The sequence below is a fragment of the Mustela nigripes genome, chromosome 4 (assembly GCF_022355385.1).
Source record: "Mustela nigripes isolate SB6536 chromosome 4, MUSNIG.SB6536, whole genome shotgun sequence".
Taxonomy (NCBI): Eukaryota; Metazoa; Chordata; class Mammalia; order Carnivora; family Mustelidae; genus Mustela; species Mustela nigripes.
This window is the reverse complement of record NC_081560.1, coordinates 162,672,732-162,698,500: the sequence shown is the minus strand read 5'-3', so window position 1 is coordinate 162,698,500 and position 25,769 is coordinate 162,672,732. Positions and strand designations below refer to the sequence as shown.

General features: G+C 39.9%; 1 protein-coding gene across 1 annotated transcript in view; it reads left to right on the top strand.

Moving 5' to 3' along the window:
- The window catches only part of HPSE2 (heparanase 2 (inactive)), a 674,134-nt gene that overhangs the window by 628,100 nt on the left and 20,265 nt on the right, over positions 1 to 25,769 (top strand). Inside the window, exons 10-11 of the mRNA XM_059397708.1 lie at positions 14,107 to 14,252; positions 21,568 to 21,714. Of these exons, the coding sequence (XP_059253691.1) occupies positions 14,107 to 14,252; positions 21,568 to 21,714 (293 nt within the window). The remainder of the gene's footprint in view (positions 1 to 14,106; positions 14,253 to 21,567; positions 21,715 to 25,769) is intronic.

Here is a 25,769-nt window from a genome sequence, read left to right as displayed (position 1 = left end):
GATGTTTTCCCCCTTTGGCTGTATACTGATATCTTACCCATTTAATCAGGCTGGCACTTTATTTTTTTTTTAAGATTTTATTTATTTATTTGAGAGAGAGAGAGTACATGAGCGGAGGGGAGAGTCAGAAGGAAAGGGATAAGCAAGGCTTGATCCCAGGACCCTGAGATCATGACTTGAGCCAAAAGCAGACACTTAACTGACTAAGCCACCCCGGCACCCCTGGGGCTGACATTTTAAATTCTAATAACACTTTTTAATTATATATTCAGAGAGCTGCAATAGTGAGATTTTCTACATAAGTTTCGTGCATTCATTCATTAATTCAACAAGTATTTATCAAGCACTTACTATATACCTAGATACTATGCTAGGGGTTATAGCTATAGTTCCATTGCTTAGGTACATTGCTTTATATCTGTAAGCTCAACATCCTCACCTATAAAAAGGAAAAATAATAGTGCTTCATCATAGGATTCATTGACAAATTCAAGAATACGTATGAAACATATATTAAACACTCAAGAAATGTTCATTGGCCTTGTTATGAAAAGCATGGACCCTGATCTCACCAAAGGGTCTAGTATACAACACATACAGATCCGTAGGCAATTAGTGTCCATTGTGAAAACTGCTATCAGGGGAACTGCAGGATTCTCAGGATCACATACAAGAGAAAACCTAAGCTGGACTCAGGGCTTCAGAGAGGTTTCCAAGAGGAAATTTCATTTAGATAGAAACCCGAAGAATGTGAAGTGTTAGCCAGGCAGGGCATGGGAGGAAGAAGTACTTCAGATGATGAACAGTGTTTCCAAAGGCCCAGAGGTATGAAAGAATGAGGCTTTCAAGGAACTGGATGAAGAAAAGTAGTACTACTCAGAGATAGGTACTGTTTCCATTTAGGTATATGTACTTCAAGTTTAACTCCACAGAGATACTTAATTCCCCTCAAAAATAGGATGACCCTATTTTAGAGCCTGCTGGGTTTTTTTTTTTCCAACTTTTTATTTAAATTCCAGTTAGTGAAAATACAGTGTAATATTAGTTTCAGATGTAGAATTTAGTGATTCAACAATTACGTATGTGCAAATGGCCAAGAGATTCATGAAAAGATGCTCAATATCACTCATCATCAAGGAAATGCAAATCAAAACTACATTGAGATAAATCACCTCATGCTGCTCAAGAGGGCTAAAATCAGTACAGGAAACAATAGGAGAAAGGGGAACCCTCCTGCAATGTTGGTGGGAATGCAGTCTGATGCAGCCACTCAGGAAAACAGTATGAAGGTTCCTCAAAAGTTAAAAACAGAGCTACCCGGAGCGCCTGGGTGGCTCCGTTGGTTAAGCAACTGCCTTCAGCTCAGGTCATGATCCCAGAGTCCTGGGATCAAGCCCTGTGTCGGGCTCCTTGCTTGGCAGGGAGCTTGCTTCTCCCTCTCCCTTTGTCTGCTATTCTCCCTGCTTGTACTCTCTCTCTGTCAAATAAATAAATAAAATTTTAAAAAATAGAACTACCCTGTGACCCAGCAATTATACTACTAGGTATTTACCCAAATGATACAAACATACTAATCCAAAAGGTTACATGCACCTGATGTTTACAGAAGCGTTATTTACAATAACCACATTATGGAAAGAGCCCAAATGTCCATCAACTGATGGATGGATAAAGAAGATATGGTATATAAATATGCACAATGAAATATTGTTGTGCCATAAAAAGAATGAAATCTTGCCATTTACAATTGTGTGGTTGGAACTAGAGGGTATTATGCTAAACCAACTAAGTCACTCAGAGAAAGACAAATACCATATGATTTCACTCATATGTGGAATTTAAGAAACAAAGCAAACAAACATGGGGGAAAAAAGAGAGGAAAACCAAGAAACAGACTCTTAACTAAGAGAACAAACTGATGGTTACCAGAGGGCGGTGGGTGGGGGTGGGTGAAATAGGTAATGGGGATTAACTAGGGCACTTATGATGAGCACCAGGTGTTTTGAATGGAAGTGTTAAGCCTCCTCTTTTTCTAGACAGTATAATGAACATCTTTTAACATCATTAATTATTCTTCTAAAACATAATTTTTAGGGACTGCAAAATATCCAGTTAGATCTACTATAATTTGTTTATCCAATACTTTATTTTTTAACTTTTCATTGTTTTCAGGTTTTTTTCCCCATTAAAAATAATGCTGTGATGACCATTGAACCAATTAAGATTCTTTAGTCATAGGAAAAAGAGGGAGGGAAGACATCTAGGGATCTTAAGCAGAGAAGAAATGGGGTAGTTGAAAAGCTAAAGCGCACAACTTAGAAAGGATAGAATCCAGGGCAGCATGGAACCCAGGGGGCAGCACCATGACAGTCAGCTCAAAGTGCCACTCCATAGAATAAATCTATTCCAGCCACTCTTCTTGCACTTGTCCATACCATTCAGTTTCCAGATTTCCATGGAGAGAAACCCCAACTAGCCTAATAAGATCACTTAGTCTACTGAAGGGAGATCAGGGAACCTTGATAAACAGTATACAATTACGGCTGAATCATTTCCTAGTAGAAATCCAGATACTATAATCAGGAGGAGGAATTTAGGGCACAAAACCAATAATAACCACAGCAAACATCTTGGAGATGAATCTTTGCACATCTATGATTATTTCTTTGGGATAAATTATGAGAAGTGGAATTGTTGGGTCCAAGAGTAGGCAGGAATTTAAGACTTAGATGCATATTACCAAGTTATTCTCAAGAAAGTTTATTTCTGGCAATTTATTTTTTCTTTTTTTTAATTCAGGTAAAATACATAGAACATAAAATTTGCTAATTTAACTATTTTTAAGTATACAATTCAGTGACATTAAGTACATTCACAATATTGTGCAACCATCTCTGCTAGTTCCAAAATATTTCATTGCTCGGAATAGAAACCTGTACCCATTAAGCAGTAATTCTCTATTCTCTCCTCCCCCACCCTCTCATAACCTCTATTCTACTTTCTGTATCTGAATTTACTTACTCTACATGTTTCATGTAAGTGAAATCATACAATATTTGTCCTTTGTGTCTGGCTTCTTTCACTTATATAGTGTTTTCAGAGTTCATCCATATTGTAGCATATGTCAGAACTTCGTTCCTTTGTTGACTGAGTAAGATTCCACTGTATGGATAGACCACATTTAATTTATCTGGTGATGGACGCTTAGGCTGTTTTCACCTTTTGGCTATTGTGAACAATGCTATAATGAACATTCACGTACAAGTGTCTGTTTGAGTCCCTGATTTCAGTTCTTTGGGGTATATTCCTAGGAGTGAAATTGCTGTGTTGGGGGTAATTCTATGTTTAACTTTTTGAGGAACTGCCAAACTGTTTTCCACAGTGGCTATATCATTTGGCAATTCATTCTTAATATTCAGCACTAGGAAATGTTTCAATGACATGCTAGATCTTCATGATCTGAATATCAAAGTTGTTGAAATAAGAACAGATAATGCATATTTGCCAAAAATAACTCTCACTGAAAGCATATAACTTGGCTTCATTTTACAGAAAACCTCTCAGTTCTGCCCCCAGCATTTTGGAGTCAGACAACATCACCTACCTTGTCTCAGTGAACAGTTTAAAGGCAGGTCTTTGTAATTCTTTGTGCAAGCCTGTGATTGCTTTCACTTACAGTATTCCTGGAATTCTCGGTCATACCACAGTACTTCTGGTGCCCCTCGAGCAATCACCGTCTGGGCTGCATTTCCAGGTTGCAAGTTTTCCTGGGTCTTAATTCCACTCAGTTCTCTGGTTTGGGCATCATCCCCATTGTCCTGAGCTAGAAGTTCCTTGCTGTTCCCTCTGACTGCATCACAGAGCCCCAGCTGAGCTAGTGCTTCCTCCCACCCTTACTTAGGGCTGGGATTGATGGAGCTGAGTACAGAAAAACTTTGTAATTTGTTTCAAAGTAGATAGCCCAAAATCCAGTTGTTGATAAGACTGAGTAAGAGGAGCAAGGGCAGGAGGCCAGATTAAGGGGGAAATGAGTACCTTTAGGCCCTGCTAGTACTGCCTCTTTATCAAGCACCTTTATGTTCTAGGTGCTGTGTCAGACTCAAGCACACAGCTCTGAGAAAACAGTCCCACCATGATGGAAGTCATAGCGTAGAAGAGAAGAGAACTGTGAACCAGAAACCCTATCCATAAATGTGTAAATACAAACCAAATCATGCTTCCTACGAGAAACTATTTCTGCTGTTCTATGAGAACATGTAACACAGAAAAGTGACTTAGCCTAGGCAGGGAATGGGGGTGGTCCAAGAAGGCTTCCTTGGGAAAATTACCCTAAAGCTAACATCTGAGCTAAGAGTTAACAAAGCATATGTGTGTGCCCTAGTGATCCTACATACTGGGGGAGGGGTGTGTAGGATGGGGTTGGGGGGTAATTAGAGAAACTGGAAGGCCCTAACTGAGGTTGAGAGAGAGAGAGAGAAAAAAAAAAATCAATGTCCCTGGGCATAAAAGGCCAGGTTGGAAAGGCAGGGTGGTAAGGGGCCAATTCATGTTACAAACCACTAGTTTTAGCCCCTGGTCTCTAGCCTACAAGCAACAGGAAACCATTTGATAGTTGTGAGTAAGGTGGTAAAAAAAAAATTGATAGGCAGGGATTTCATCCCCTCTAGGGAGGGCAGCAGGGAAAATTGTAGATTTTAATATTTCCAAAGATACTTTAGTCACATGGAAATTGTGTGGCTCTTCCCTGCAGCTCCCTTTCCGTGGAGGAAGTTGGAGCCGCGGGGTTCTTGTCCTCACATGTGAGCTCTGGCATACCGCCACGTCTAGTGCAAAACTCCACGGCGATGTTCCACTTCATTTCTTCTTGGCTCTCTGAGGTCAGATATCTAGATGAAGGTGGCTGTTGGTGTAGCATTTGTGACCATAGAATGTAACTAAGTTTTTGTGACTTTGGAAGCCAGACAAGAAGCTCTGTGAAGGAAAAATATTTGTCATTTTGCTGTCCATGCCAGTGCATTTATACATCTCACAAGAGGAAAACATTGAGATTAGACAAGATTAGGCAGCTGCAACAAGGCCTGTCAGTCCTTAGGAAAACTATAACCTTTGAATCTTGCAAAGTTATCATTTCACTTCCATTCAGCCCTAGATGCCCTCCCATCATCTTCAGGAGGGGAATCTTCATTTGATCATTCATTCAATCAAACATTTATTGAGTGCCAATATCTATGTTCATAGGCACTGGGGCTGCAAAAGTAAGCCTTGATCTCAAGGAGGTTCCTTCCAACCATCCTTAATCTCCCAACACGGGCACACATGTATACATACACACACACACACACACACACACCCATGCGCGCGCACGCACACACATACACACACACACACACATGCACACCCCACCCCCCCACACAAACATACCAGTTATGTTTATGTTTTCAGGGAAACTTGCAACAGAGCTATGTACATACTGGAATGTAACTATTTTCAGGAGGCTAAAAAAGTATTTCAAGGAATAAAGAGAAGAATAAACAACATGTATTAAATATTTTATTAACCAGGCATCATGACAGATGTTTCCAGATATATTATCTCATTAAACCCCGACAAGGAGACTGAAGTTTAGAGAGAATAAATCACTGTCCAGCATTTGAATGTGTATCTTTCAGCTCTAAGCAAATTATTTCTCCACTTTCGTTTCTCTGTGAAGCTTTCCCTGAATCTCCTCGTCATAAATAATCATTTCCTCTTCTGAATTTCCGAAGTACTACAAGTGGTTTCTGTTCATGTGGAGTTTACTTTAGTCAGCCTTGTTTTACAGAGAATTGTTTACATGTATCTTGACCACTAAGTTCCTAGAGGATGGGAAGATGTCTTGTTCATCTTTGTATCACCCAGACTCAACAGGATACTTTGCAGGCCACTGATATGTGCTCAGGAAATGCTTGTAGAAGGAAAGAATGTATTCATAGCTCCCTCACCTTTTGATAAGCACCTAAGACCATAGGTCAGCACCCCTCCCACCCTGAGTATATAATCAAGAGTGTCATGGCCATGCAGTGTAGATAACCCAGTCTATAAGCCCTGTTCATACCTCCATAATCAGCTGCCCCCTGATGCCATTTCAGCCTAGTAGTGCACACCTCTGAACTACTGTCCACTCTTAGGAAACTGGATTCCAGGCTGAGGTCTATGTTATGAAGTCCTGAAGTCCCGACAATAAGCTAGGGAATTCTGGGGCCATGGAGACTCAGAACATGGTCTAGAAAAAAGGATGGGCCTTTGGCTCTGTGGACTTCTTACCCCATGGAGAGGGGTGCTGCTGAAGGAAAACCAGAGCTTAGCTTTCTAACACGCAAGGGTCCCCTTGCCCAGCTCTAGAGTAATGGAATAATAAATGTGAGAAGTAGTGAGTGAAGTAAGTGAGTAAAGACAAACATTTCAAAACTATGCATTGGATTTGTATGTACCAAAAATAAAAAGAAACTTCAGAACTAAATTTCAGGGACACATTAGGAAATATCTATGCAGTGTACATTTGTTAGGTATCACTATCGTTCTGTGATTGTTTTCTCTCAGGTATGTTCTGTGCTTGTTCCTGGAAGAACTTGATCTTAGTAAGTTTTTGCAAGCTGGGGTTGGGTTAGGAGGAAGTGTGGCTGAGAATTTAAGGGACACACTGCTCTTGTCTTGCCATAGCCATCCAATCCTCTGGAATTAAGGATGTGAGCATTGAAAAAGCTCCAAATCCGGGTTTCATGCTCATTCTCTGTATCCAATCAATCACCATGTCCAATCAATTTTATCTCCTAAATATTTCTCAAATCCCTCTTCTTCTCTCTAATTTAACTTCCTCACCTTAATCAAATGACCATCATTTTTCTTCTAAACTAACTTCCTAAATGGTTTTCTCCAATCCATTTTCTGCACAGCTGTGAAAGTCAACTTGCTAAATGTAAATTGAATAATGTCAGTTATTCTGTTAAAATTCTACAGTGGCTTCCCATTTATTTTAAGACAAATTCTACAATCCTGCGGTCTACAAGAACTGGCCCTGCGATCCTCATCTTGTCTTTGCGCTGAGCTCGTCTGCTTTCAGACTCTCAAGCATTCCAGACTCCTCCTCATCTCAGAGACTTTGCATAAGTCTCTTGATCAAAACACTTTCTATCCCCTCCCCTCCTTTCCTCAAATCTTAAATGAAGTCTCTCACTGCATGAAAGATTTCTTTCCTCACCTACCATCCCTCTGCCCCTACCTAGATGGGGTCATAAGTTCTATTAGATAACAGTCTCATAGATTTCTCCATTACCATTACATGATTGAAATTAATTAATTGCTTAACTCCTTGGCTTAAGAACTGTTCTTCTTGATAAATATAAGCCTCAAAATAGCAAGAACTGTGTGTGTCTTATTCACCACTCTATCCCTAATGCCTAGCATGAAACCTTAAACATAGCACACATTCCATAATTTAATTCTAACCACACCAGAAAGCCAGGAGCTCTACTAGGCATGGACTATGGCAATGGGTAAGTTGTCTTTGACCTCGAGGAGCACACAGTTCTATGATTAACCCAGTAAATTTTGCAAAATTGTGTCAGTTTCTTTCTCTTTTCCCATTTATTTTGGTTCAACTTACTCCATATACTGCATTGTCTAGCTTTCAGACAACAATTGACTTTTTGATAAATAGTAAGGAGAAAGAAAAGATTTAAAACCTCTGTCTTTTTAGTGTCATCTGTTATTAGTTTTCCCTCTCCAGCTAATATAAATGGACACTATTTTTCTTCCACCTCCTCTTATGTCTGATACACTTAAAAAATTTCTGTTTGTGTCTCCCTTTGTCCCTTAAAAATTGCAGTGTGTTCCTTGATTTAGATTTTTTTTTATTATTGACATAAAAAGCCATTATATTAGCCTTCCTTCTTGTTGACCCTTACTGTCTGAAAACATCTATTTATATTCCATCCTTCTTTCATATAATGTCCTGTTGTTAGGTATGTATGAGCATTCTTTATTTTTTCCTATCTGTTCTATGCATAGAGGTCATCTTTTCTACATTTTCATGTCATTTCCTTAAGAGATAATTAAGGGATCATTTCATTTGCTTAATTTTATTTATGATTATACAAATGGAACATATTCATAGGAAAATAAAAGAAAGAGGAGAAAGGGAGGGAGAAATGATCAGGGGGAGGCAGGTGAGGAATATAATTTGATTCTGCTGAGAGCTGCTGCAAATGAAGGAGAGATAAGGACAGAGAGGCAGGGATGGTGGAATTTTTAAAAAGAGGTAAGGTAGATAAGGGAACTGAGAAGAACAAGGGTAAGAGAGGAGTCTGAAAACGGTACATGGAACTAAGTAAAGGTGAAATTTTCACATTCACCTTGACTTTTAACCTACTATCAACTGACACCAACTCAAATCCTCCATTCCCCTGAGGGAAGAGATGATGAACTAACAGCTTATCACTGTAAACCCATCTCTCTTTGGGCAAAACATTTCAAAGAAATGCCAGCCTATGTGTGCATTGACAATGTCATCTTCAGAAGGGAAACTCTGGTAAACAAATGCATACATAATTTTCCTTTATTATCTTCTTAATATTTTATTTGACATGTTCAAAAAATTATCAAGGCCTACATGTTACTTTGAAAGCAAAACAGTAACAATCAGCACCTGTGACTCCTCTACCACACAACCCCATGATGGTACTATGATGATAGTACCATCAGCCTCTACATTCTCCTATTGTGCCATTCCCCTGATTCCTCCTGCCCCACTCAAGGTGACCATTATCCTAAGTTTCATGTTTGTCAACCTATTGCGTATACAATTGCATATATACACAATGTTATCACAAATGTATGTGCACTTAAACAATATGTCTATGAGCTGTCAACATTTTTTTCTTAAAAGCAAACATTTGCCTACAGCATCTGAGAAACACACAACTATTGCCTAGATCACATGCTTTACCTGAGCACTCTATCCGTGAATTCAAGGAGGTGGGGTGGGATGTGGTGGGGTGGGAGGTGAGAAAATGAAGGCTTTTGTAGATCCATGGACACTTTTGGAACTAGAATTAACGAGATCATCACAAATAGTTTGCACAGAATACCAAAAGGAAAAGCAGAGAAAAAAAGGGAGAGAAGAAGTATAGAAGCACTTTGAAAGTGCTTACTCTAGAAATGGAAAAATCAGTGAATGTGCCAACAGAGCAAGTTTGGGGTTTAACACTAGATTCTCCTTATTGCTTATGCTTACTACTAAATGGTTAACTAAAACTCCTAAAAATAAAATACTTCCTGATTTCAGTCTCTGAACAGAAAACATTTCCATGTTTTCTCTTCCTTTCAAGATTTGTTTTCATTGTGAAAGATCTAGGATACTTTCTTAATAGAAAAAAAATTAGATTGTTAACTTTGAAAGAAACAAACAAATAAACAAGAAACAAAGAAAGAGAAAAGATTCCTTGGCTGGAAGAAGTTTACTTTTCACTGCCTTCTGTATTTATGAGAGAAGACTCAATATTATAAAAATGTAAACTCTTCTCATTTGAGCTATAAATTCATTGAAATTCCCAAGTCCCAGCAGATTTTGTTTAGATATTTAAGAATCTGATTCTGAAATGTCTGTGCCTGAGTAAAGGCCCAAGATTAGCAAAACCATTCCTGAAGAATAAGATAGGAGATGTTGCTCTACCAGATTTCAAGACATGTGTAAAACAATGGTAATTAAAACAGTGCAGCAGTGATACAGGACAGCACAGTGGGACAGAATAGAGAGCCCTGAAACAAACCCATGAACATATGGAAGTTTGACAGATGACACAGAGGACACTGCACACTTCTACAGAAAGAAGAGACTAGTTAGTAAATGATGCTGGTATAACTAACTATGCACATGGAAAAATAGGAAGTTAGATATCTACCTCACACACCACACCAGCAGATTAAATCCAGATTGATTAAAGATTTAATGATTAGAAGGGGATAAAGCCGTCAAAATTATTAAAGAATATAAAATATCTATGAATTGGACCTGAGGAAGGACTTCTTATACAACACACAAAAAGAGCTAGACATTTTATGCCCACTGGCTTGGCAAGAATTCAGTCAGAAAATAACAGGTGTTGGTTAGGAGAGGGAACTCATGCAGATGCTGCTGGAGGAACTGTAAGATGGAATAATTGAAATCACTTTGGAAAAGAGCTTGGCCTTATCCTGAAGTTGAGTCTTTGTCTACTTGGGTATGACACAGCAATTCCACCCTTAGGTATGTACTCTGGTAGAACAGTGCTTCTTTAACTTTCATGAGCATCAGAATTACCTAAAGAGCCACACAATTTGGGGTCCCCAACCCTTGGAGATTCTGATTCAGTAGGTCTGGGATAAAGTGGGATAAAGTCTATGAATGTGTATTTCTGAGAAACACCCTGCTGCTGAGGCTGCACCTGGTTTCCAATCACAGTTGGAGCAATGCTTCTCCAGATTTCTTCACTTGTGTCTTGGGAAATAGGAATAAGAATATTCAAAGTCATATTGTTCAAAACAGAAAAGATGTGGACACAACCCAAATATCTATCAGCAGAAGAATGGATAAACAAATTGTAGCATGTTCACACAATAAAGTATCATACAGTATTGAAAATGAATGAACAATAAGTACAGATAACAACCTGGATGAATCTTAGAAGCACAATGTTAAGTGAAAAAAGTAACTCACAGAAAATGACATCCAGCATGATACCACTTTTATAAAGCTAACAGATTTAATAACATATTTCTTAAGAGCAAATGTATGGATAAAACTAAAATGTGAATAGAAAACACAAAAATGGGGAAAGGGAAGAATCACCTAAGAAGATGCCACTGCCTGGGTGTTAAGGTAGCTTTTCAGGTGGGTGGCAGGTTCTCATATGCTTCAGAACTCTCATGTAAGTTATATGTACATGAAAATTTTTTTATAAATATTTGTCATATATTACAGAAAACATATACACAGTACACATAAAATGGAAAACAATTTTTAAATCAATGCCAGACAATCAGGTAAGCTAAATGAGACAAGATTACAAGGAAAGGAAAATTGTCATAACAATTAAAATACTCATTAGACTTGGTAAATGACAGAAATGATCCTGGAGGAAATGTAGAGGACAAACTTGAGATGTCCTGTTGCAGAGGGAAAACAAAAAGATTAAAAAGTGATGAAAAAGGTGATAATAGATGTGCAGGCCCAGGATGGAGGGCTCACAACAATGGTTTTAGGAGTCTTCCTAAAACCATGAGTGGAGCAAACAGAGAGAAAAAAAAGTCAAAGCTATATTTAAAGAAAATCCTCATAGGTTAAAAAAAAAAAAAAAAAAAGCCTTAGTCTTTCTTTCTTTCTTTTTTTTTTTTTTTGAAATTTGATGTTTTGTCTCTTTTATTTTAAATATTTTATTTATTTAACATAGAGAAATCACAAGTAGGCAGAGAGGAGGAAGCATGCTCCCTGCGGAGCAGAGAGCCCGACATGGGGCTCGATCTCAGGACCCTGGGATCATGACCTGAGCCGAAGGCAGAGGCTTTAACCCACTGAGCCACCCAGCCACCCACTGCCCCAGACCTTAGTCTTTCTGTGATCAAAAGTACTCTCCAAATATCAGCAAATTAATGCAGAAAACCACATTGACACATTTCAAATATCAAGGATAAAACATGACTTCTATAAGCATTCTGGCAGAATACAAAAGATAGAAAATAAATGAGCTAACCAAACAGAATAAAATTCACCCTAGCCTCAAATTTCTGTGCAACAAACAAGACAAAAAGATTTCAAAGTTCATTTGGAAAAATAAATGGATATGACTAATTAAAGAAAGTTTGAACAAAGAAAAATTATAAATGAAATGAACTTGAACCTCTAGATATTAAGATGTTAACTGTAATAATGAAAATGATATAAAACTGATGTTATATTGCATATTATAATGTTATAATATATATTATAGATATGTTTATGTTTTTACATATATATAAAACTTGGTACATGATCAAGATGTGTTCAAGAATAGGTTATCAACTGTATGATTCTACAGCTAGTTGTTGTAAATAGTTTAGAAAATAATTAGTACCATACAGCTAATAGTTTTCAATGAATTAAGAGGCTACACTTTTTTATATAAATTTTTTAATTTTTTTAATTGCTTTTCAGTGTACTAGAATTCCTTGTTTATGCACCACACCCAGTGCTCCATGCAATACATGCCCTCCACAATACCCACTACCAGGCTGGCCCAACTTCCCACCCCACAAGAGGTTACACTTCTAAATGATTATATAAAAAGAACTATAAGAAATATCAGTGAAGATTGATCTGATCTTTGTGTGAGAAAGGACTTTGTAAGAATGAAAGAAGTGAAATAAATCAAAAGAAATAAATGGATATATTTATCTAAAATTTTCTTGAAAAATTTTCCATGTCAAAAAAATCATAAACATTGATAAAAAGTAAGCTACAAACTTGGATGGAATATATTTGTTCAATATACATTCTAAAGACTCTTTTTTTTTTCATTCTAAAGGCTCTTACCAATAATATTAAAAGATGTATTGCAAATCAATTAGAAAAAGGTGGATATCCCATTGAAAACAGGGATGATTGTGATAATCAGTTCACAAAGTTTACTGCAAATTAAAAATATGGAAATTGCCATCAAATAAGAGCAAATAGAACCAATGAGTTTTTTTCATTTATATGATTGATGGTGATAAAATATTTGGCATTTTAAATATTAGGAGACCATATTTAGCAGCCATTCTGAGGACACTTAGATTTAACTAAGGTAGGTGGTTAAGCAAGTCTTATAGCTCACTACTCAGAGCAGACATAGAGCTATTCTGCCAGCAAAGGGACTTTGAGACTTTGTTCTGATTTATGCAATTCAACAGACATTTTTAAGCAGCTGATATTATAGAAGACCACACAAGGGGGAAAAAAAGAAGAAGAAGAAGAAGAAGAAGAAGAAGATCATTAAAAGATTTCTGCCTGGAAAGATGAAGACTGAGAAAACATGCATGATGTCTTTAAGACCTTGAGTAGCATGTCCACACTAAATGGCATGGTTCTGGAAATCCAGAATTATGGGGAGGGAGGAAGCCCCCAAACAAATTAGGGAGCCCTTTTTTACATGGGGAGTTATAAACACTGAAGTCATTACCCCATAATTGGATATAAGAGCAAATCCAATTACAAAATATAAAATATATCTTGTATCAAGTATACAAAATATATCTTGTATCAAGTATAAAAACAAATACAAAATATATCTTGTATCAAGTATAAAAACAAAATGTGATAATAGCAAATACCATAGAAATTAAGGTGGCAGTGAAGAGGCTTTGTAAGTTCAAATACATGTGTGGATCACAGATTGAATATTTATTAATCAGTTACAAATGGATGTCAGAATGGTCAAAAACATCACATTCTGTTAGTTTAGAATTATTCTTTTTATTTCAGAATTATTGAGGATGACCAAGAAGTAGCACCATGGTTTGTAAACATTCTTCTGTTTGCATTTCTGACTCTGGAATCCAGGACCCTGGTGTCTTGCCTGGAGGACTTTCATCTCCCTCCCACCACACTAATAGTGTTTAGTAACAATATTGGGAGGATGACATTTGGATTCTTATACTGATGACAATCCTAAAGATTGGAAATCTTCTACTCTACAGTTAATCATAAGTCATAAACTAGTGCAAAAGTCAAGTCATAGGAAAAGAAAGTTGAAAATGTAAGGCCCCAAAAGGTTATTATTTCGTATGTGAAAAACTTTGATTCATTTGTTTTGCATGCCTGTCTGGGTCCACCCCACTTAAATTTCCCCAAATTCATTTAGTCAATTGAAAAGGTCACTTTAGACAGTGCCCATTTCATGATCAACCCAAGGTGAGCACTTAATTGAGTTGACATGCTTAGAGGATTAGGGTCTCTTTAGTCATGATTCACTGTACTCCTGGTAAGAAGTGGTTTCTGGCCTATGTATTGATATGTTTACTCATGACAGTCAACATGCTTCTTTCTCTAACCCTCCACCTCTCTATTCTCCTCAGGACTACTGGCTCTCTCTCCTTTACAAGCGCTTGATCGGCCCCAAAGTCTTGGCTGTGCATGTGGCTGGGCTCCAACGGAAGCCACGGCCAGGCCGAGTGATCCGGGACAAACTAAGGATATATGCTCACTGCACAAACCATCACAAGTAAGTCTTCAGAGACATGTCACAGAAAGCCACTCCCGAGGGGCTTCAGGCTTCAGGTTGCTCTTAGAATTCCATACCATTTGGCACCCCTAAAAGACTAACTGTAAACTGCTTCTGGAGTCATTATACCTGCTCTTTGCAGGTTTCAAAGGACCTCTGATAAATAGCTTTTTCCCCAGGTAAAACCATTTTCTCACTCTCAAAGGATTGATACACAAAAAGTTCATAAAAACACATGCCATTTGTTCATTTACTTTTTCATCCAACAAATTTTTATTGAACATTTTCTCTCTTCCAGTTGATAAGGCCCACGAGGCTTTTTGTGTGTATCTACACCTGAACCAAAGCTAGAGACACAAAATGTGTTCCTATGATCCAGCAGCAGAGCTTAAGGAAATAAGTCTACATTTCTAAGGTGCACGCTGGAAAGCTCTCCCATTAGAAATCTAGCCCTAGACCTGTGTGTCCCAAGCTGGAAAGCCCAAAGGAAGTTATGCCAGCTTTAGAACCATTTTCAGTATTTCAGAAATCTTTCCAACTATTTTAAATCATAGGAGGTTAAATAAAGATTAGACTTTCTTTTTTTTTACTGGGCTGGACTTAGAACAATCAGTGTGGTACAGTGTGTCTAACCTTCTCTTTTTGATCAGAAGCACTGGTTGTCATTGAAGTTGTCTGTAAATAAACAGGAAAAATAATTATCAGTAAATAAATAAAGTAAGGCAGATAGAATTTTAAAACATGAGGATCGGAATGTAAAAACTGAAAACAGATCCTAAAGCCAAACCCATCTGACCATATTTGGCTCTTCTACATCACTTCCTATTTAAGGAGCAGAGTAGGCAACTCTGAAAAAGAACTCTTTCTCTTAATGCCAGTGGAGGATGGGAGGAGGAAGCCAGTGCCTCCAGCCAGAACTTTATTCCGGTGGGCCTATCAGGGACTGATCATGGGCAGTGGATAGCACAAAGAGCTCCAGTGGTCAGGTTACAATAGACGTTCCTTCTCCTTCCTTGATGAGAGAGGAGCCAAGTCAATTAATTTATCATGATAAGATTTTTCAAAGAATCACTCTGAACATAGTGGGGCCAGGGGCCAGTTGTCTTGTCTGTAGATACAAGTGCCTATTGTGGATGAGAGGAGGTTGGTTTGGGCCGAGGCCAGAGGCTTTCAACGTGCCTTTTGCTCAACAGGAAGCTCAATCCAATACCTGACAGAGAGTGACTGCTTTATGGCTCTGGCTGGAGTTATCTGATCACCACACAAGGATACATTGTACTCCTTGTCTCCACCCTGGCCCTGAGGTAACCACTCAAAAGGAGGACCCCCAGCTTCAAGAGAGAAATATTACCCTTGGCACCTTTTCTCTCCTTTGGGAAACACATCAGCTGTGCCCTTTATACTATTGGTCTGAGGAACCAGGGGGGAAATGTCAGTGGTCGTGGGCTTAGCAGGATTTCCATGTCCTCAGAGAGGGCTCCTCACATAGTCTCATCCCAGTGCTCATCCTCACATTCTTTAACATGCTTGTAGGGAGTTGTCACTAATATTCTAAATATACCATGAACTCAAGGCCAGTGTCTCATTCATTTTTGTATTCTTGGTGTCTAATATGGTAAACTGGCATGAAGACCTCAGGAAATGTTTGATGAATGAATGAATGCATGCATGCAGAATCAGGGCATCAAGACATCATGGATGATTTACATCTTCCCCTTTGATATCAGCATATCATCCAGAACGTGGTGGTGTACTAGAATGGCTAAGAATTCTACCATTCACTAGCAGGACACCTCAAACCAGTCACTAAAATCATCTGGATTTAATATTCTCTCTAATCACCAGCTCTCCTCTGCTTTCTGTGGGAATCCACTTCAGAACCTCTCTGGGGAAACAGTGCCACTGTGCTTCTGTCAGTACCACCCCTCTTCCGCATTAAAAAAGGAAGATGATGTTTGAGTGATCTCTTGCACATATGGCTGCAATGAGAATAACAGGGTGGAAGGTCTTTTTGTTCCTATTAGAAAGTAAGCCCACGATGGATGCACAAGATGGCTGGGTTTGTAGATATCCTCCATGTCTGTGGGTGTCAGGTACCCCAGATAGGTAAGCACAAAGGTAGGACAAGTGTGTCTGCTCCTTCTCCCTGGGAAGCCATGTACCGTGCCTGCGCCCCTCATATTCCACGACAGTCATGAGGAAGCACTACTGATTCACTTGGTTTATTCATGGTCAACAACTTAAGGTCACAGAAATGTCCCAGAGTGGGCATGTTCACACTAGCCACTCCTGACCAATACTCTGAAAATATATATCCTTGGTCAAAACAGGGATTGGGTGAGAAAGTATAAACTTAGCAGTAGAACAATCCAGAGAGACATTGAAACAACTCCTGCACTCCAGTGTAGACTGGGCACTTGCTGTGTGCCAAGCATCTTGCCAGATATCTGCACTTATATTATCAGACTGAATTCCAGAAGTCTTATGGTATCACCCCTCTATGCAAATAATAATACCATTAATAATGCAAAGAATTTTACACTTGGGAAGAACCCTCAGAGATCTTTGGGCCCAATGTCCTGTACAGCAGAATTTCCTTTTGCAACCTCCTTGGCAGTTTTGCAACCTCTATTTGAATACCTCACTGCCTTTCATGGCACTCTCTTACATTGTGGTTTGTTTCTGACCTAGGAGAGTGGTGTGTTTTATGATCAGTTGAGAACCAAAAGTTCCATATGCACACCAATACCAGCAGGTGCTCTGCTGCCTTCTGTTCTAGAGTCAATAGATCAGGAGCCCCGCAGTATGGCAGTTCTCACCTTAGATCTTCTTGTTCAGAGAACAAATACATTTTGACTGGGAAACGTTGTTTTTTTATAAACCATTCGGCTGAAACAATGTATGTTTCTGGGGAGGAGTTGAGGTCTTAAGCCAAGTTCAGAACCAATTGGAACCTGGTGGATATTGAAGCAAAATTGAGCCTTTTGGGGTTCAAGTTTGTTTATTATTGGCAAAACATGACTTCCTGTTTTTTAGAAGAAACTTTTTTAAAGGCTCATAAAAAAGGTTCCTGAGGCTTCTTGGACATCAAATGACTCTTACAAAACAATATTTTGATGAGTTAAGTGTAAATGAATCAGAAACATGTGGATTAAATTTCCCTTAAAATACACAGGGGCTTTGAAATTAGGGGAAAAAAATGTTTGGCAAAACATGGCCTGACTTTTACCGAACCCAAAAACTTTGAGTTAGATTTGGAGTCAATGGACCAACCCGGTTCTCAAACCATGGACTTTCACTGGAAATAACCATGGAGTCCAAAGCACCATCTTCTCTTTCCTTTTCTTGCCTCCCAGCTTCACTGGAGACATTTCTAGAACAGTGACTATTTTTTATCTGGAAGTCAAAATGCACCTCTCCCTATGATGTCCCCCACCTCTTACATTCAGGATACCCCACTTTGAGCCTCCCTTCCCCGATTCACTTCCTCTTACCCCCATGGCATCACAGAGAAGATGTCAAGCAGCAAAGGAACAGCCAGAAAGATGAACTCCAGATGCATGGATTCCCTGCTGAGGAAGAAGTCTCACCATGAGAGAGACATGGGGTAAAGTAGATGTTCTACCAAGCAGAAAAGGACATTCACTAAGAGAACCAAAAGCCACCAGTCAGACCCTATCTTCATGGGCAATAGATACTCCTCCAGATTATTTTTCTGTGGGCAGAGAATATATATTCTTTAGGACTCTGGATTCTCGACACAGTACTTTCAGGTTGGTGCTACACTCCCCAGCCAAGAATGTATTTTCACAGCCAAATGACCTCTGCTTAAATCCCTGCCCCTCAGCCAAGCGGAAGGGATGGCTGAGGCAATCTTCAATGCTAGTTCCTACCTGAGGACGGTCCATGGATTCTGTGAAAGCCTCTGCTCAGGGGTCTCTGGGCTGGCTTTCGGTACTGCTTTGTCTCCCCCAGGGGAACTATGTAAATGGAAATCAGACCATTGCCAAGCGCTTGAAAAGACAGCTTTCCCTGCAGCAATGCTGTGATTTCAGGTCTCCCTCCCACCCACCACTTCCCAGCATCCCACCCTTCTCTTCAGTCTCCGAGGGCTCATCCTGCCCCAGCTCTGCAGAGGAAAAACTCGTAAATGCAAGCATGAGGCTCTCCCTCCTCCACTGATGACCTTTGAGGTTATCTGATGGTAGTTAGCAAAAGAGTTTACCGCAGTCTGGCACAACTGGTGCCCAGGCATGCCTACTTTTGCTCACACTGAGGCCCAGAGTACCTGTAGTTAATGGTGTTTCATTCAATTTCTTCAGCAAAGCTATGCTTAAAGCCCACCAATGGAATATAGTTGGTGTTCTTTTAATGACAGCAAATGCAGGACGCCAGCTAGCAGCATCTTCTGAGCTCCAGTGACACAAGTCTGCACAGTAAATGGGCATTCTTTTCTGACCTAACTCAGCTGGCTCCAAAAACTACTTCACATGCTTCAGAAGATTAAGAAGCACCAGAGAAGGAACCAGGGAGAAAAGTCATATAATAATTTATCAGAGTATCAGTGCAGGCGTTCAGAAAGCCTTCGAACACAGTAATGTGCCCTCCTACAGATGTAAGGAAAATTATCTGACACAAAGTCAATGGAATATACTTTGGGAATTCTTCTTCTAACCTTAATGGATTGTTCTAGGCAAATGGTTCCCAAACTCAAGTTATCTGCCAAATATCCTAGAAAGACTTATACACACACACAACACACACACACACACACACACACATTCTTAGCTTCCATCACAAACAGATGGAATCAAAGTCTTCAGGATGAGCCCTAGCAACTGTTTTATTAAAAAACAGAAACAACCCAAGTTATCAGTTGACCTGTCCTTAGTCACTCTACTCTTAATTAGCACCTTTAGAAGCAGAGGTGAGTGACCCAGAGGCTAAGGGATGCTGTTTCTGCAAAGAATGATATTTTCCTCTGGGCAAAGTTGACTTAGAGTTTCTCTAAACTCCTCCTTTGAAGGCAGGACTGGGTCATTTCTTCTGTTTCCTCTCATTAACCCATCCAGATGGGGCCCTAGGGGACCCCTTAGAAACAAAGTCTTTTTTCCTACAAGAAAGAAGGAAATCATTATAGTTTTGTTGATACATGCTGAAAGGCTCTTGCATGTAGGCATATAGTTCTTCCAGGCTTCTGAACATCCTGTGCTGGTTTAAAAGGATTCCAAAATGTGAATAGTTTTATAATTTTGGTGTAGGTAAAACAGCAAAAGCTGAAATCAAAAAGATCAATAAATTTGGCTATCTAAGAGTTTTAAAGTTTCATACATCAAAATACAATGTCAACAAACTGAAGTGATCAAAGAAACCTGGGGGAAATTTTGCAACATACATACAGACAAAGGTTCACTATCTTTAATAAATAGTTTTTATAAATCAATAAGAAAATGGGCAAAGGACATGAATAGCCAGTTCACAAAAGAAGAGATAAAATGGCAAACAGGCAAATGAAAACAATGCTGCCCCTCAGCGTGAATTTTTTTAAAAATGCAAATTAGTACAACACAAAATCCTACTATCACCTCTTAGATTGATAAGAGTATTTTAAAAGGTTAATATCCTTTACTCTTTTTTAAAATTTAATTTAATTTATCTTTTTCTCAGTGTTCCAAAATTCACTGTTTATGTACCACACCCAGTGCTCCATGCAATACGTGCCCTACTTAATACCCACCACGGGACTTACCCAATCCCCCCACTTGCCTTCCCTCCAAAACCCTCAGTTTGTTTCTCAGAATCCACAGTCTCTCATGGTTTGTCTTCCCCTCCAATTTCCCCAAACTCACTTCTCCTCTCCATCTCCCAATGTCCTCTGTGTTATTCCTTATGCTCCACAAGTAAGTGTAGCCATATGATAATTGACTCTCTCTGCTTGACTATTTCACTCAGCATAATCTCTTCCAGTCCTATCCATCCTATCCTGTCCAAGAAGTCACTTCTTTCAAGACATGCCCCCAAAGGCAAAGGAAATATCCATTATTCTTAAGGGTATGAGGAAACGGGTGCTCTTGTAGGTAGTTGAAGAGAGCAAATTGGTAGAAGCTTTCTAGGCAGTTAACATCAGTGTTAGCAAAATGTGTGTATCAGTCAGGATAGGTGAGGTTATGCCATGATAATGGAGGACCAACAAATCTCCATGGCTTTCAATAAAAAAGTGTATTTCTCATGCATACTACCTGTCTGTCATGGCTCAACTGTGGCTCTGCTCTACATCATCTTCATTCTGGGTTGCAGGTCAATAGAGTAGCCTCTCTTGAGAACATCATTGGTCTTCTGGCACAGGGAAAAGAGACATGGCAAAACACAGGCTGTCTTATAAAACTTCTGCACAGAAATTTGAACACATCTACCCACATTTCATTGGCCAAAACCAATCGTGTGAACCCTAGGGTTCAACACAGTAGGGACAGAAAATCTTCCCACAAGGAGAGGCTTCACTGGGAATGAACCAGAAGATTTGGTTAGGAATCATGCCATGTGCCTTCCCCTAGTCTTAATGTGTCCAGCTTCCAGGACTTTATTTGAAATAATGGTGACATGCAAAAAATTTATATACTAGCATATGTAATTTTGTTATGGCAAATTTTGAAAAAATGTAAGTCCCCAAAGGTAGGGGGTTAACTAAATAAATTATGGTACATTTATATAAGTGAAGAATTTAGCATTCTTCTGTAAGTAGAAGAAAATACACTAACATAATAAGATGGGAATATGTTTAAGATGTTCATGAACTGAAAAAACAATGTGGTCTCAATTAGATGAAAACTGGGAAATATATATATATATATATATATATATATATATATGTCAAAGTACTCAGTAAATACGTGAATTAATGTTGAATTAATAAACAAAAAATACTGGAAGGATGTTTACCAAAATTTTATCATATCTCAAGATACTTGGATTATAAGAGAATTCTTTTTCTTTGTATTTCTCTGTATTTTTCCCTTTTTCCCCATGTAGTCAGCATGTTTTATTTTCATTCTCAGAAAAAGATATTTTATTTTCTAAAGTCATTGTAATATATTTAAACAAAAACGAAAGAAGTGTGGTGGGAACCGGGTATCTTCTCTGCAAGAAACCACAAACAATAACAAGGCCTTCTATCTTTGATGGTCATCGGTGGTCAAGAATCATAAAATAAGTGTCCTTTCCTGGGGAAGTCCTGTTTGGTGCAGTCTATAAATTATTTAGCAGCATCTGACTGACCACCTTATTTCCATCTTACCCTTCTCCTTCTCCATCTCAGCCACAACTATGTTCGAGGGTCTATTACACTTTTTATCATCAACCTGCACCGATCAAGAAAGAAAATCAAACTGGCTGGGACTCTCAGGGACAAGCTCGTGCACCAGTATCTGCTGCAGCCCTATGGACAGGAGGGGCTCAAGTCCAAGTAAGTGCAGACCTAGAAATAGCTTAAGAGCAAGTGCAGCAGGAATTGGAAAGGGAAGGATCTAGCACTGTCATTTTCCTGCTGCTATTTCACTCAGGGTCTCAGTGGGATGGAGTCAGGGGACTGCTGACTCCCTCTGAGACCCTTGTCAAGCCTGTCCCTGTCTCTAGGCTTAGATTCCTCAACTGTAAAGTCAAATGGTAGACAAAATATTTCTCAACAAGGGCATTTTTTGTTATTTGGGCAAGACAATTCGTTATGAAGGATGATCTCATTTCAAGTTACTTATTCACATCCTGGGCCCCTGCCTACTAAATGCCAATAGCACCCCCTAGTCACGTGACAAGTGAAAACCCTGGGGCTTGAAAGCCATGCCCCTTTCAGCTGTAATGAATAGGTAATGCTAGAACTCCCTTGTTGTGGGCATCTATGAACCTCATGAGGACAAAGGGTCAAAATTTCAGAGATCAAGAGTTTGTTCTGCCCCTAAACTTATAACTTTGGACACATCACCTCTTGGATCTCAAGTTTCCTTATCAGAATGTTAGGAGAGACATTATATTCTGGGGCTCTGTGATTCCCTCAAACTCTAAAAATTTATGATTCTGTGATACTCCCTACCTCCCTTCGACTCTACCAGAGACTGTTGCCAACCCTGACCTCCACCAAAAGAAAGCAGCTCTAGGCCACAGGGAGAAGAGCCTCGTCGAAGACAAGGCCACCTCAGCTCCCTGAGTAAGGCCTCCCAGGAAGAGTATGGGATGCTGTACAGACTGGGAGCATTCCTATTACATTTTTAATGTTTACCAAGTTTAACAAAGCTGTAAACTTGGAGCAGGTGGCTTGCACTCCCACAGCTGCCCACAACTATTTGTGCTATAATTGTTCGCTGTTTCACTGCAACCTTGGTGGCTTGCATTTGGCTTCCAACTGTATGTGCAATGGGAACAAAACACAATCTGGGAAGTCACTTACTGAGTCTCTTTAGCCCACCCTAGATCTGTATTTTCAATTTTGGTTCATATACGGGCTCTTTTCTCCAGCTACATGTACATTGCTTCTACTTTTCTTTCCTCGCAATCCTACCTGTATTAGGAGACACTCAAGTATTTTATCCCTTCTCTTTCTATTTCCCAGTCATTCATGACTAATATGCTGAATTCCTGGTCTTTATCCTAGGCAGGAAAATGAGTTTTTGTCCCAGAGTCACTAAATCGTTTGACCTTGGCCGATCAGTTAATCCTAATTCTTTGGCCTCAGTGTTCTCATCTGCAAAATTCAAGAGTTGCTGTATGTTTGGTAAGGTCTCTTCCAGCTCTAAAGTTCTCATCCTGGGGCTGATTTTCTGAGGATCATGAGTGTGTTCAAGTTTCCACTGCCATTCACCAGTGACCTGCAAAGTCGCTTCTTGCAGAAGGGCTGACACCTCAAGCAGTGATTGTGATTGTGATCGCTCCTGGTCCTCTGGAGCAGAGGTTAGGAGCTGAGCCTGCCCAAAACTGGGAAAACCATGTGTACTGCGTGGAAGGAACTAGCCAAATGCCTAAGTCTAACAGGCCATTTGCTGACTGTGTCCTTAAGCAAGTTATGTAATTTCTATAATATGGTCTCGGTTTCTTCATCTCATGGGGAGAGGAGTAAACACAGGAGTCTATGTAAAGTTCCTGCCACATAGGAGGTGTGTGGGAAATACCCATTGCCTTCTTTTTCCTCAGCTCGGGACTCTAGCTGGCCGGGATGAAGGAAACAATTGCTCTCTTTCTAACATCTCTAAAATGTTCTTCCAAAGCAGAGTCTTCTCAGATTTTTAAGATAATGTGTTGCTAAGATGCTTGTTAAGATTATAATAAAGATGGTATAAATGCAAAACCATGGAACAAGAGGAAATGTAGTCAGAGCATAGCATCATTTTATGAGTTTGTTTCCCCCACCAACCAAGGATATGGGCCTCCAACCCTGTTTACTCCAGGATTATTCCCGATGCTTGAACCTGGCCACACCTCGGACCCTCCTGCCTATACCTGTCCTGCAGAATGACTGAGGTGACTCCCATTTGCTACTGATGTGCTCTGTGCTCCTGTTATGCTTTCTTGTACCTCACCTCGTCACCATCTCAGTGACAATTTGTGTTAGGGGTTTTGTTGAGAATGTTAGAGGGGGACAGGGTAAAAGAGAATTTCATTCCATGGGGGTCCTGAAGAGGGATTCAGTAATGGACACTGAGATCAAACTAACAATGTTACGCAGTCAGAAGAGGAGGGAGCTAGAATCAGAAGGCCTGGCTATGAATCCAGTTATTACCATTTACTCGTGTGGGCAAATCTCGGCTCCCATACCTGTCAGATGGGGTGATTGTGAGAACCAGGTTAGAGCATGTGGGGGAGCTAGAGCATGTGAGCTCTCTACAAACGAAAATTTCGCACACCCATGCATACACATATGTATAGAAGTATAGAAATACAGTCAGGCACATATGATTTTACGTATATCATTTTAAAGAGAGTTTTGGATTGGAAGTCAGGAGAACTGGATTCTAGCCCTAATCCTGCCATTACTTCACTGTGGAGCTTTGAGCCCTTCACTTAATTCTCTAAGCCTATTTCTCTCCTGTAAACTACTGCTAATTTGACACCGCTCCCATTCTTGACCTCAGTGACTCTGACCCTGTGCCCCGCCATCTTGGACTGTTAGCTGCCAGCAGGGGCTGTCGTGTATATGTTCAGTGCCCCCAGGGCTCTGCTCGGTAACTACTAATGCATGCAGGAGCCCTAGGTGGTTCTGAGATGGGGGTCTCACAGGAAGGGTGTGGTTTTGGTGAAGCAGACTCTGCAGGAAAGGATGAAAGGAAATGCAAGGAAGTGATTTCAGCCTTTGGTGTCTCCTTCTCTGTTTTATAAGCCTCTGGGGCCAGATTCTGTGTTCTGTGTCTGCTAATTCCTTGCTGTAGCCTGGAGCCATATTAATTCAGAAAAAAATGGAAAGCTCTGGGAGCTGAGGAACCTGTAATTGCTCTTGTCTGGAGGAACCAGAAAGAGGATACAGAGCAAGTCAGTGTGCCATTCAAGCCACCAGTTAGGCGCTGTAGCCTGGCGTTTCAGGAGTAGAGAGATGCCAGCAAACATTTATGACTGGTTGAGAACAAGGAGGTAATTCTCATTCTCTTGGAGTGGTCAGCAGGGCTGGGTATATTTGAAATCTCTGGAAAGATCCTGGGGCTTAAGAATGTCAGACTTTGCACATGAAGCCTCCCTAAGGGGCTAATCAGGCACAGTCTGGGAATCCGAGCCCACAAATGAAGGTTCCTGTTTGTCATTTCAGTGAGTGAGCCCATCATAAGACCCACCCGTCAAGTCTCAACTCTCTATGTGAGAAATAGTTCTCATTCTTGGAATCAGACAAAAGGTGGGTGCCCTATACCCTATAGGATAGGAGAATGGAAGTTTCAAAAACTATAGTGTATACAAGAGGAGGGGGTTCTGTGTCTAGAATACATATTCTGTAAGGATGGCTGAAGGAAATAGGGAGATTTCATTCCGAGAGGAAAAATAACACAAATCATAAGGACTTTCCTTAGATACTCAGGGACTGTGAAGTGAAAGAAAACAGATTTAGCCTAGAATCCTCTAAAGTGACGGCAAACCAGGGAGTATAATTTAAAAGAGAAAGATTTCACCACAAAAAGAGCTCATTTTCCAAAGACTCATCTGGTGTGACTGAGGACAGGGTTGTTAGGAGGTAGCCTATTATTCAGAGAGTGAGCGGCCATGGCCAACCCAGAGGGGCTCCAAGATTCTCACTCAGTGGGAGGGTGAGCTAAAAGAGTTCTGCTTCCCATTGAACTGTAAAATTCGATTTTTCTCTTCTATTCTCCATCCCCCACTTCCACTTCACTTTTGGAGCCGATGGTCACCAGCCAAGTAGCTTCTTCAGGCCACTAAAAGGCCACACAAAGAGGCTGTGCTGTAAGAGGATGTGGCAGTAATATTGGGCTAGTTTTTCTCCAGAAAATCTCCAAGCTGCAGGTCCATTCTCTGTCCTGTTCCCTGGTTTCTCAC